Here is a 14115-nt window from a genome sequence, read left to right as displayed (position 1 = left end):
TGGTGCAAACTCCATGGTTGCTAGTTCCTAGAACTAAGTTCCTATAACTACCCAGTGCAAAAGCCCCTATAGTTTCAGGTAGTTCAACCCAGAGTACTCCCGAACCCAGAGTCCTCCACCCATTCCAGGTTGGGAAAGGAATATTTAGAAGTGAGGAGATGTGGTGGTGGAAGGATGCTGGAAAATTATCATGGGGCAGAGGTAAGTCTGCTGTATATACAGTATACCTCTTATCTTGTTACTTGAGTTGATTAACTGAATGTGCTCCTAATGTATTGATTAGGTTAATTATCTGAAAGTGCTCCTCCTGAACTTAAAACATAAAACATAATTTCATTCCTTCTGTTCAGTCCGTTGAGGTCAGACATCCCTTAGTAAAAACATGACCATACTGGAGAGCTGCTTTATTGTAGAACATATAGTTGTAATTCTAATAGAAAGTGACACTATCACTGTTTTTTCATGTTTAATACTGTAATGCTGCTGCTTCAAAGTAACATATAGTATAATGTACTATATGAATAAACATGAAGTGACTTGACTGGAGCGCTGAACTGCAGAGCTGGTGCAAACATATCCACTTCACTATGATCAGATGCTTTCGCTAGTTTCTCAACGCTGTCATTTTTGTTTTGTGTTTATTTTGTACATATTTACATATTCGCTCTCATCAGTGTGAGCAGCTTTTTAATCCCTTTGGATAATTATTGCAGTGATTATTATGTTTCTAGCATGTTATATGAATTGGCACCTCTGAAAGTCTTTGAAAGTCTTTGGGATGTGCTGGAGTAGACTTTACAGAGTAGATTTTACAACACACTTGCATTATCAATACAAGATCTTGACCAAAAATGAATGCATGTTTTAATGGAAATAACATCACAACATTTTTGGACAATATCTTGTATTTCACAATTTGAGGCTGCTGAATTTTGACATTGTCATCCTGGAATATGGCCATGATGTATCTTCACGCATGGTTGTTTATGAAATGAAAAGCTACACGCTCCATCAATTAGGGTTAGAAAAACTGTTGCCAAACATATAGCATGCTAGAAACATAATAATCAATGCTGTAATGACCAAATCATAGACTCTTAAGCATTGGCCTATTTAAATCCAAACAGCAATTATTTATTTTTTTATTTTTTGGCCAGGCAGTGTATTATATTACTGTAAAAAAACATTATGTAAAAAGTGCCATACATATAAATTTGAATTGACTATTATTATTTTGATTTTTTTTTTTTTTTCAAGTGTTCAAGTATTTCATTTCATTATTTCAGTTTTCCTGTGTGTGATTTGTGTTTGGCTTTCAAAAGCGTGACTTGAAATGGACATGACTTAACTTTCTGCAGCTCAGGAGTGATTACTGGCAAGATATTTATAGTGAAAAAAACAAAAAAAAAACAACCTTTAGGTTGACCTGAGGACCCATGAGCAAAAAATGGTAGATTTTAAATCACATACTAGCATATCCTGCACCAGTCAAGCACCTGACAATGAGATTAATTGGAATGCTAACATATCTCTCTCCTGGTATTATCCTCTTTGGATTTATCTCACACTACCATTAATTAAACATTTATTTGGTCTTATTTTTGTCCTCTTGCTGTATGTGTTGCTATATTTATAACTTTCTTGAGGTAAACAATCTGTCCCATCTATAGAGGAGATAAGGGTATGTTACCATGCACATCAATGCATTTTCTTGTTTTTCTATATTCTGATATTCTGATTTAGTCTGCATGGTGATATTGTAGCTCTTTGTCCTCAATAAATGCACCCTCATTGCTCTGTCCTTTTATTCTGTGCAGTGTTAACAGTATAGAGTATAGATTTCCTCTTATTTGCCTGCCTCAGTGTTTTTGTCCAGGGTTGTTGACATGCACTGGAATTCAGTTTTGAGAGTCCTGGATTGGCCTTTGAATGCATGATAACACAACCTGAGACATATGGGACATAGATGCACCAACTATTTAAACAATATATATTTAAACACTTGCGGGATAATTTACAAGCATAATTTAATAATTGTATTATATATGGATTATATAGCCTAATACAATTAATGCAACATACTTCAATATAATTATAGTCATGTTAGGATGAAATATAACTTCTTAACACGATTATAAGGCCGTACAGAGTAAGTGCTTTTTGCGTGAGTTGTTCCTATATATATATTTTTTTTCATAAAATTAAAATAAAAATGGCCGTGTGTGTGTGTGGGTGGTTGGTTGGTTCAGATACTCTCTATGTGGGTATAAAATGTCTCTACAAGGATGGCAATACTAAAATCCAAAAGATTCCAAGAATTTCTTGGACATTTTTTGCTTCCCATGATTAAAACAGTTTAAATCATACTAAGTGTATTTATTATTATTATTATTATTATTATTCTTTTATTTTAATTTTTTTATAATATAAAAATTCATAACGTTTTCTGCGATGGTTATGTTTAGAGTTAGGGTATATATATATATTTTATCATGGGCAATTAAACTTTGAAATGAAAAATGTGTAAACGTCTGAGAAATTCACAGGTCTGTAATTGTAATTTGAATCCATCTACCGTGGGTTAAAATATTAAAACCAAAAAATACACCGGGACTCTGCTTGTAAGAGAACAGATCAAGCAGAAACTTTTTTTCTTTAATTAGACAAACAGAGCTCACTGCATTGCTAATGAATGTTGCTTTGGTTTGGGTTAAAAAAGGACAAGCAGTAAGTGAAGATATGGAATAAAATTCCCAGACTGTAGAAATGCAAATCTATGAGTATTTGCACTTGTATTATTAGATGCATTGAGTTAACAGCTTCAAAGTTGAAGAATGATGCAACAACAAGGCCACACAAAGAAAGAAAAACTAATTTCTGTCGCAACAACTGAATAATAACCTTGAATAATAAATTTAGATACTGGGACAATCTACATCTGATTTACAGATGAGCAGGAATTGTTAAAATATGTGACAGAAAATGACAACTCTTGTTTTGTTACAGGTTTATTTTTTATAATTTTGTCTTATAATGAATTTATTAGTTTTAATTTTGTCTGTGTTGGTATATTATAATGGCGCTAACATGTTTTCCAGAAGTTTTCTCTCTCCACCATATATCTCATTATTTATTTTCTCATAACTATCGCAGTTTTTAATTCATGGCCTTCTGTCATGCTTTTCTTTTCTCTCTAATTTAGAAGAAAAGATAAACAGCCCTTCTCTAACTAACTTTTTATTGCTGAAAGCAAATAGACATACAAAAACAATCTTTATAACATTGTAGCAGAACTGAATTTCAGTTCATTTTAAGAACACAAATGTAATTTCGGTATGTTTTGATAACGATGATGTAGTCAAAAGTTGATCATGATGGCACTTCTATATGTTTCTTATTAAAATAATTCAATATAATTAAGTTTTCTAGTGTTTTGGATTGTGTTGTACAGTATATCACCTTCGTGTTTGATGAAGAGTGTGTCTTTCATCAGAGGTTGATTGAACAACGTCAGTCTTCTTTGTCTATTTTTAAGCCAGGCAATTCGGTCTTTACACAGAAGTTATTTGAGCAGTTAATGAGCTGTCGACAGACTGAGCGTTTAAGAGGCTAATGAATATTCATCAGGCAGTGTGCAGAAGCGTGGAACACAAACACTGATTCACTCATGTATGACAGCATGAAAACTGGTGACAAATGGGATGAGAACAGGTGAGATCTTTGTCTCACCTGTGAAATGGAAATGATGGATGTGACCAGAGGTTTGTTCTATTGGGAGTCATGCGCCTCGCACAACTCTTAACCTGCTAAACAGTTTAGCAACTGCAAGTATTTTAGTCAGATTTAGAAGATTTTTTATATATTATTATTATTATTATTATTATTATTATCATTGCTGCTTTTCCCCCTTTTTTTCCTCATAATTAAGCAACAAGCCAATTGTATGTACAGTATTAAAGTGTGTTAGGTGTTGAATCAAGCTATTAAAATTTGAGCTTGAATATTATATGAAAATGTGTTGTTTTCATATTTACAATAGTGTATTTGTGTATTAAGGATGTATATGCTTAATTTGTTTGAGTAAAAAGCACTGGTATGACATCTACTTAACCCATTAGAACCGGAGCTGCTTAAAGCTGATTAAAAAGCTAAAATCTGAGTTGAAAACATAGCTGACCTGAATAAATGTGAGGAAATAAATTTGCAGGAAGCAGTTCTATTGAGGGAGAATACAATTTCTTGACTGAACATGTTTATGTTTCTGGCTTATCCTATAAAATAACATGCACAGAAATGCTTGTAAAGCAGCAAGCCGTTTTCATTCAAATCAGTGCTGTTCCCTTGTTTCCATAGTTGAGCTCAGTTTGGGAATTGAGTGGCTTTATAGACTATCCTGTTTTCTTGGTGGTGTGTTCACACACACACACACACACTCACACACACACACACACACACACACACACACACACACACAGAGTGATTACCTTCCCCTTGGAATGGATTGTTGAAAAATAGTGCTGAAGTTGTTAGGGAGCTCTGATCGGTTGGTCGTTGATCAGAATTGGCTGATAATCATCTCCTAGACTCTGTCATTTTTCAGCTTAGATGATAACATAAACCTATTTCAAGACTTCAGCATTACTCATGTCATCAATGGTGTGATCATTTCAATATTGTCAAGACACAATGAAAAAAATGTGTGCTTTAAAGTAAAGATAACATGGGGGAACATTTGCCAAACAAACCTGATAAAGAAGATAGAGAAGACACCAAGAAAAATTTGTAACACTTTGCAATATAAGGTTCATTTATTAAACAATAGTTAATGTATTAACTGTTTTTGTTCATCTTTGTTAACGTTAGTTGATAATAATAAAGCTATTCATTGTTTGTTCATAGTTCACAGTGCATTAACTAATGTTAACACGATTTTAATAAAGTATTAGTAAATGTTGAAATGAACATTACCAAAGATTAACAAATGCTGTATAAGTGCAGTTCATTATTAGTTAAAGGAGAACTCCGGTCAATTTTAACATTGAGCTCATTTTTTTGTAAATTTGGAGTGCTGTCAATACAGAGAACAACGACAAAAATCGGTGTTGCCTACACCGTGTTATCCTCTTTTTAAAATTTGCACCCTGTTGACTTCAATGGGGCAAGTTTTAAACCTGCTTTTAGCCTCTTAAAGGTCCCGTTCTTTGTGATCCCATGTTTCAAACTTTAGTTAGTGTGTAATGTTGTTGTTAGAGTATAAATAATATCTGTAAAATTATAAAGCTCAAAGTTCAATGCCAAACGAGATATTTTATTTAACAGAAGTAGCCTACATCGAACGGCCCGTTTGGACTACATCCCTCTACTTCCTTCTTTAATGATGTCAGTAGAACAGTTTTTTTGACTAACCTCCACCCACAGGAATGCTCCCTCAACTCTACCGAAATTCGTTTATGTACTTGCGCACTTCTTATAACTTACTGTGTTTACTCAGCTCTTACGGTGATTTTCTGAAGTAAAACTGACGCTTCATCTTTTGTGTGATGTACAATAAACTTTATTAAACTCATCAGTATATGTTTGATCATCATTCAACAGCAGACTTGTAAGCTATTAATATAATAAATAATGGATACATACAAGCAGATGACAAATACGTTATAATAACCGTAATTAAACTACTAAACTATACCTGTTCCATCTCTATACAGCACTCTGACTCTGTAGGCATTATTGTCCGACTCGAAATGAACACCGTTACTGAGAGTTTCTGATATTATCATCATTCCGTGAGATGAAATTGTCCTGAGAGACTGAGCGCGAGCTCATGAAGCCCCGCCCCCTGGGTCGTCCAGCAGTAGCTTATTTGCATTTAAAGGGCACACACTAAAACAGCGCGTTTTTCTGAGCCCCAAAAAATGACAATTTAAACATGCTGTAAAAAATGATCTGTTGGGTATTTTGAGCTGAAACTTCACATACACACTCTGGGGACATCAGAGACTTATTTTACATCTTGTGAAAAGGGGCATAATATGGGACCTTTAACATCCTTGATGTGTCATTACAAGTGCCCAGCCATGTTAGATGATTCCTTCAGAGTGAACACGGGTGAATCTGACTGCAGTAGATGTGAAAGATATGAATAAAAGTGATGATAATTCAACCAGCGCACATACCTGTATTTACATCCTGTTTTTGGTCGAAAGTCCGAAAGAGATTGTCGAAGATTGTCGAGTTCACGCGCGTGATCATAGGTAACTAAACCTATGCGCGTGAACTCGACAATCAACTACTGTGGACTTCAACTGAAAACAGGATGTAAATACAGGTGTGTGCTGGCTGAATTAACATCACTTTTATTCATATCTTTCACATCTACTGCAGTCAGATTCACCCGTGTTCACTCTGAAGGAATCATCTAACATGGCTGGGCACTTGTAATGACACATCAAGGATGTTAAGAGGCTAAAAGCAGTTTTAAAACTTGCCCCATTGAAGTCAACAGTGTGCAAATTTTAAAAAGAGGATAACACGGTGTAGGCAACACCGATTTTTGTCGTTGTTCTCTGTATTGACAGCACTCCAAATTTACCAAAAAATGAGCTCAATGTTAAAATTGACCGGAGTTCTCCTTTAATGTTAAGTAATGTAGTTAATTAATGTTTACTAACAAACCTTATTGTAAAGTGTTACCGAAAAATTGGTATTGGAAGATACCAAAGTAAATAGTTTTTGCAGTTGTTCTCACATTTCGAGAATGATACGTACGTTGTTTGAGACAAGCCATTTTGATTTATGTCGTTGGTTAATATACTTCAGTGACAAGCACTACAAGTTCAACGATAAGCACTAATAGAACTAATAAAACTGGGCCCTTCCTACATTTTTTATTTACTTTTATTTTACTTAAATATTAAGTAAATAATAGGGGTGTAACAATATATCGTGTCACAATATATCACAATACAAAAATACAACAATATGTATCGTGGATAGTGACAATATGTGTATGGAATAATTACATTAATTACATTAAATTACATATTTTTATTCTGGTGTCATCCTTGTCATGTGCATTGGGTTATCAGCCCCAAGCCACCTTGTTAACCTTTTACCATATGTCTTGGAGTATCACAATAATATCATATCATGAGTTCAGTATCTTGATATGTATCGAATCGTGACATGAGGGTATTGTTACACCTCTAGTAAATACTAAATATGTACATGCAATGGAGGCCAGCTAGTGATTTTGTCAAGTAAGACTTGCTCCTGAATTAACATATTTTGTTGATCCTGGAACATCATTTCTGTCCAGAAATGTAGTTCTAATTCTATACATACCATTAAACCTAACCCTAACCTTAAGTTATCCCTAAAATAAGAGGGAAATGATAGGCGAATAACACTGATGTAGAAGCATCTAAACCTGGTTGTAAGCATAAACTTGACATAAACTGTAAACTTGTTCCTCAAATCTGATTGGTTGATTGGAATATTGTTCCAGGATCAACAAAGACATTGATTTAGAAACATGGTGTACTCAAGAGCAACTGATGTTGGAGGCTGCAGTCTTTAGAGTCCTTGTGAGCGCGCCCGCCTCCCATGCTGGAAACGCTGGTTTAAATCCTGCTTGGAGCAGTGCGAGTAGAACTGGAGGGGTTACATACACATTTAATGAATAATGCAAAAAATAATTACAATAATACAATTCATACCCAATTCAACTGTCACTATATGTTGCTTCTAGGCAACAAACATGTTTTGCAATTGCTTATAACATACTGTCGAAATAAATTATGCAGTGCAATGCAGCGCCAGGCGCGACGCAAGTGTTTTTTTGCTAGTTTCAGCCTGATGCAATTATCATTTTCACATCCTGCGCCATTTTGTTTAAACAGCAAATACATTTGCGCCCATCTGTGCGCCCATGGGTGTGCTGGTCTGAAAAGAGGTGTGTTCAGGCGCGTTGCTATTTTGAGGCAATTGAAATAGACCAACTGAAACCTGGTCTAAAGTCAATGGTGCAGTATTTTTTTGTTATTTAAAAGGGCCCATTAGTAATATGCGCCTATAGGCGGGTTCACAACACGCATTCACTCTGCTTATTACAAACTCGCGCAGCAGCACACAAACATGCCAAATATTAAAAATAAAAGGATTACAATGTAAAAGATTATTATTGTGTACATAAAGATATGGTGAAATCCGGCTTGTCCCGTAAGATGGTCTGCTTGTGTGCTTTAACCTCGCACATGAGCAGATCTGTTTCCTCGCTAGAGAAGCGTTCAGTTTTTCCGCTTGCAAATTCTGCCATGTAAATAGCGAATCCGCCATGGCGCGAGCGCAACTTGCTTTTAAAGGGAATTGGAGATGAGACTCTAATTGGTTTATTGCACATTACGCCCAAAACACACCCATTACTCATTAAGAGAATAGGGACAACCCTTTTAAACCATGCGCCGGGTGTGCCGACCATTTTTCCCATCATTAAACTAGCAAAAGTGGATTCGGACACGACCTACAAGTGCAATTGTGCTGTGCACTTTAGACCATGCGCTTAGATCGTTAAAATAGGGCCCTATAGACGCTTTAAAATGTATGTTGCAAGTTTACTCACTAAAAAATTAAATGGGTGAAAAATCAATAAAACACATTTTTTCTGAGGGCAGTTCTACAGAGAAACACACAGTGCACCATGCCAGAAAGAGATTTTTAAAAGTGCCAGCATTGTGAGTAAACAGCCTCTTAAATTCAGCTCTCATCTTTGTGGACATCTCAGACCCTTTGACCACTATCAAGTAGTTCCCAAAGGCACGCTTGTGCTGAAACAGCAGGAGCGTGTCAATATAAGTGACAGGTGCTCTTTGAGTAACGCGACCAAGGACTGTTCATTGGCAATGTGTATGTCATCATCATCCTTAAGGTGATGCACCTGCTCTGCTTGCCTCGTGCAGCCATTCGTGGACAGATCTCCTTTAATTGCCATCCAGCTGATTGATGGATCACAATGGGAGAGTGTGTTACAGGCGCTGCAGAGAAATTAAAAACGGACGCCCCCATTGTAAACACTGGCGAAAGCTGATAATTGGCTTCAAATTAGCTGCACAGACAGCAGTATTGACAACACTGAGATTTTGATGCATCAGTGTTGTGAAAAAAATATGCAGAATGCAACTCTACCAACTTGCTAATGTTGTTTTTGTTTTTTTCTTACTTCTCACTCTATATAGTTTAGGTTTCCCATTTATGTAGTAAATCACGACCATAAAGTTGAGTTCATGCTGAGTTCCACTTCGTTCCCTAAAAGTATGCTATTTTTTGTGAAGAAAAAGTAGGCCTTTGTATTTTTGAGTGTAGAGAAGAGTATAGGCAAGTTTTGGTGTAAACTACCATGTCCTAATTGTGTCTTGCATAATGGACCAGGGCTGTGTTTCCCAAAAGCAATGTAAGCCTAAGTTGATCGTAGAACAATTGCCACCAATGGTCTCTACGATTAACTTGGGCTTATGATGCTTTTGGGAAACACTGACCAGGCTGTCGCAATGATACGTTCCTGAACTGGCCTGTCAATCATCTCATCACAGTTAATGTCTTCATATACACACTCCACATTTCGAATAATTTAATTTACAATACAATTCTTCAATTTTTGTGGACTGTTTCCCAAGCCAGGATATAGATGTTCATTATTTAAATGCATTGTTGCATCATGCCGTCAGAACCAAACTTGCTGATTTATATTTTTACTTTTGGGGACTACGGTCATATATTTATGTGAAATTATTATTGCAGTTTGTAATTGCAGTAATATAACAATGTACTGCTACATTCTGTCTTATTGTTGAGAAAAATCATGCATGCACAGATGGAGACAAATTTTAGAACACATTTTTTTCTCCTAATTTTTTGCATCTGCAGTATTCAAAAGGCATTAATATTGTTAAGTGTTTCTTTGTCTTTGAGAAATTGTGAAAGCAATGAGAAAGATCTGTTTAGACTGCAAACAATTGACTTGTGAGTGGTCCAAGACTCTTGATAATTTATGAGTGTTTTTTATGTACGCCTTAATAGTGATTATTTGTTATTTGGGAAGTGTTGATACTTTTGCGTGTCTAGACCAAAAGACCATCCCAAAAGACCAAAAAGTTTTATTAGTATATTGTATTTAAGCCTTTCTTTATTTTCATATTTGTACTGTATTTTCTTTGCATTAATTGCTTTTTGTGATGTGTGTGATTGTATTGTGTATATTGTGAGCCTTTTAACCTAAGACAAATTTCTATCACTGGTTGATAGATAATAAAGTTTTTTTAATTTGAATTTGAATTGAACATATATATATATATACATTCAAACACCACTGAAAGGCTTCCAGAGTCAGCTAAAAATCCAAATCAGGGACTTTCTTGCTGTGAGGTGTGTGTGAGTAATTATAGATATCATATATATATAATCATTTTCTTTAGCTGTGATGAATGGGGACATGCTTATTGCAAATTATTCGGTTGTGGGAAAAATGCCTTGAAAGATCATTTGTAGCCTATTGCACACTAAATACACTGAAAAAAAATATTGATTTTAGCTACATTTAAACAAATGCATTAAGTTGAACTAAAATTGATTAAGTTCAACTTAATGCATTTGTTTAAATGTAGCTAAAATCAATTGTGTGCAACCACTTACGATAAAAAAAATTGATTACATTCAACGAATAATTTTTTTTCAGTGTAGAGCCAAAATGTGTATATATAAACACTGTGGTATCAAAAGTTCACACATGTTCTAATTTGTTACACTGTTTATTTAAATTTTAGTTATGTTATTATATTTTCTTCTATTATTTTGATGTTTTTTATTATTATTCTATGTATTCCAAGCTTTGGCAATATTGTTTTGTTTACAGTCATGTGATTAAAGCAATTTTGAATATATATATATATATATATATATATATATATATATATATATATATATATATATATATATATATATATATAATTTTTTTTTTTTTTTTTTTTTTTTTTTTTAACATGAATTTTTGGCAACATTAAAATTGCCAATTATTCAGATGAAAAAAAATATATATTTAAGAAATATTGTCTTAAATTGGGATTACATAATAAAAAATAGCCAAATGTGGGTGCCAGTTATACTAAACATAATTCTTTTTTTTTACAATGGCAACAATGCGAGGTGTATCCTGCTAAATATTATTAGTAAGTCATGGGGACCCACAGTACACGAACGGGACATTTTTCCGAAATTGACCCACGTACCGATGCCCTCAAAAGACTCTATAAGCCATGAAACTTCAAGTTTGATGTCATGGTGTCTTTAAACAGTGCGGTGCACAACATTTCTGAAAGCTTAACACACAAAGGACACAATCAGAAAGAATGAACTTAAGACTTAAACTCTGACGTCAAGACTACAGGAACATGCGCTGTGACGCATCCACCGGCGAGCGCTTCTCAAACGCGAGTGTGTGTGTGTGTGTGTGTGTGTGTGTGTGTGTGAGTGAGGAGGCGATGTATGCGTCACAGCGGAGAGAAAGTGCGCTCGTTAAGAGAAGAATCAAACCCCAGTAACTGCACAGACGGAAGAGGAGGTACACACTCGGCATATCACCAAACACTACACATGCGTCGCCTTAGGGACATTTTTAAACGATCGTTCGAATGAATGCCGGAATTAAAAAAGCTGACTTGCATCTCATGATACACAGACAAGGACCAGTCGACAAGAGAAGAGAAGAGTGACAGTTCTAGCGATCAGCGCAGTTCTCCAAGTGCGTAAAACAGAGATGTTGGAGAGGACGGACGCGCATTACTCGACTTAGATTCACGCAACAGCTACAGATGAACTGGGAAATTCTAAATTTTTGCAATGGGCGGTGAAAGCTCCAAAATATAAAATATATTATTTTCCTAAAGTTGGCATCTATTGAAAAAAAGAACGGATTCCTTTTTTTCTGACTCTGTGAGAGAAAAGCGCGGCAAAGGTGTCGGTTGTTGTATGGCAATAGAATGGAGATGTGGTGTGGATGCTGAAGGCTGTCAGGATGCTGATGCTGAGAGTTGCGTGGGCTCTAGCGGGAGCGGCGATCTGCTGTTTTCTCATCATTCTCATCCACTCTCGCTTCATACGAGACGGTAAATGTGTGTTCATTATTAATATGCCGCATGTTTTATTAATGGTAAACCCGCACCTGTAGGGTCACTTTAGCCTGGTTGCCTGGCGATTTGTAAGAGGAATATTGCAGGATTAATGTATGTGTTGTTGTGACCGTGCGCAGTCATATCCATATGGATATAGTGGATGCGTTTACTGAAGAAAAAAAAAAAAGAAAGAAAGAAAAAACACAGCAAAAAATATTGCGTTCTGTTTTGGACCCATAGGCTAATATTTGTCAGATGATATTAATGCAAAACGGACTTTTCTCTTATTTGATTGATGGTTTTTTTTATTATTTTTTATTTTATTTTTTTTATGATCTCATCGTCAAAAGTAGTAGAATGTGATAAGGATCGCATCAGATGGTGCTGTTTTATGAGTTAAGCCATGTATAGTTATGTTTTTCAATAGATGGCACTACAGTCTATCTTAAGGGTAAAGCTGAGGTCAAAAAGTGAATATTTTCTCCCAGATATATCTTCTGCGGATCTAAATTAAACTTGTGGCTTGTATATAAAGTTCATTATAAAGTATCATAATGCCAGAAAGTAATGCTTCATATTGTGTCACAAATAAGTAACAATGCAGTACTGTATGTATTTGTGGTTACCTCTAAAGAGTATTTAAACCCACGATAGCACATGAAATTGGGTGTTAACTATATGTTTTAATGAATTAAAAAAAAATTCAGATAATCTAAAATTATACTTCATGTGGTAACATTTCAGTTCACATCAAAAAATATTATGTAACATGATTTAATTGGCCTGTTTACATTAGGTTGCACCAACAAAAGTATTTTTTAACATTCAGACGGAATGAAATAGCTTCTTAATATAATATAATATAATATAATATAATATAATATAATATACGCAATTTCTCCCTTTTGATATGCCTTATAATATATGAATATGTAAATAATATTGTAAAGTAGGCCAAAATATATTAGAAATTATATATAAAGTATTAAAGTATTATAATGGTTACAATTACTCACAAGAACTGATTATAAGATGAAATATAAGACATTTTGAAAGCATCAATGATTTAATAGTTCTTTTATATAAAGAGGCTTAAAGTAAAGTGTTAAACTGAAGAATTTTCTCTGTGTAGCCTACTAGATCTAGGTTTAACAACATGTCATTTATTACCCTTGCATTATTGACATTTTTGATGGCCCAATACAAAGCAGAGCAGTTTAAAATAAAACTGCTTCATACTGCATGCAGTTGAAGGGGTAACGTGTCAACATGAATGCTGAAAGGTGAGAAATGGGAGCCACACAGACAAGTCAGCTAGATACTGCTGCTTCACCTTTTCCACCCTGACACAATAGATATAGGATGTCCTTTTCAAGAGACATCTATCCTGGCTTCTGCATGTGCCTTAAGGGAAGACAAGAGCGGTTTGTTTATAGATGAGACAGAAGTTCAGCTGGTTTCTCTGCTTAGCTGTGGGGATTGGAGCGTGTTTTCAACCTGTCCTTGTATTCCTGATGTAAATATAAAGATCAGTCTGAGAGGAAAGACGCATTTTGGTGAAGCAAAAGTTAACCGTCCTTATAATAATAATAACAAAAGAGACAAAAAAAATACTTTACAAAAAAAAGCGAACAAAAATAATTGAATTATTGAAAACTTTACATGAGATTTTTGGTTTATATACACACATGCACACACCAAATAAGCTGCCTTAATGCTATGCTTGTATACTTTGAAGGGTACGTGCCGATCGAATTTTGCTGAAACCGCTTGTGACCTCAACTCAATTCAAGAACAGTGTGTTATGACCTTGCAGTGAACGGTGTACTATTGTGCATGAAAACACACATGTGTTTGGCATATATGAAGAAAACAAACTCTGCCATTTTATGGTATTGCTGCTGTTTTGTGAAATAAGAACCTGCATATTCTTAAAGGAATAGTTCTGTCGCAT

General features: G+C 34.9%; 1 protein-coding gene across 2 annotated transcripts in view; it reads left to right on the top strand.

The window, feature by feature from the left end:
* Positions 1-14115, top strand: part of tafa5a (TAFA chemokine like family member 5a) — a 145994-nt gene that overhangs the window by 34855 nt on the left and 97024 nt on the right. Inside the window, exon 1 of one of the 2 annotated variants that reach the window (XM_084111353.1) lies at positions 11596-12155. The exons of the other annotated variant lie outside the window; for it this stretch is intronic. Coding sequence (XP_083967479.1) covers positions 12047-12155 — 109 coding nt within the window. The 5' untranslated portion in view covers positions 11596-12046. Of the gene's footprint in view, positions 1-11595; positions 12156-14115 lie in introns of those variants that run through there. 2 annotated transcript variants of the gene reach the window in all.

The sequence above is a fragment of the Abramis brama genome (assembly GCF_963993115.1).
Source record: "Abramis brama genome assembly, chromosome: 4".
Lineage (NCBI taxonomy): Eukaryota > Metazoa > Chordata > Actinopteri > Cypriniformes > Leuciscidae > Abramis > Abramis brama.
Note: the sequence above shows the minus strand (reverse complement) of the source record. Positions and strands in the feature narration are given on the sequence as shown.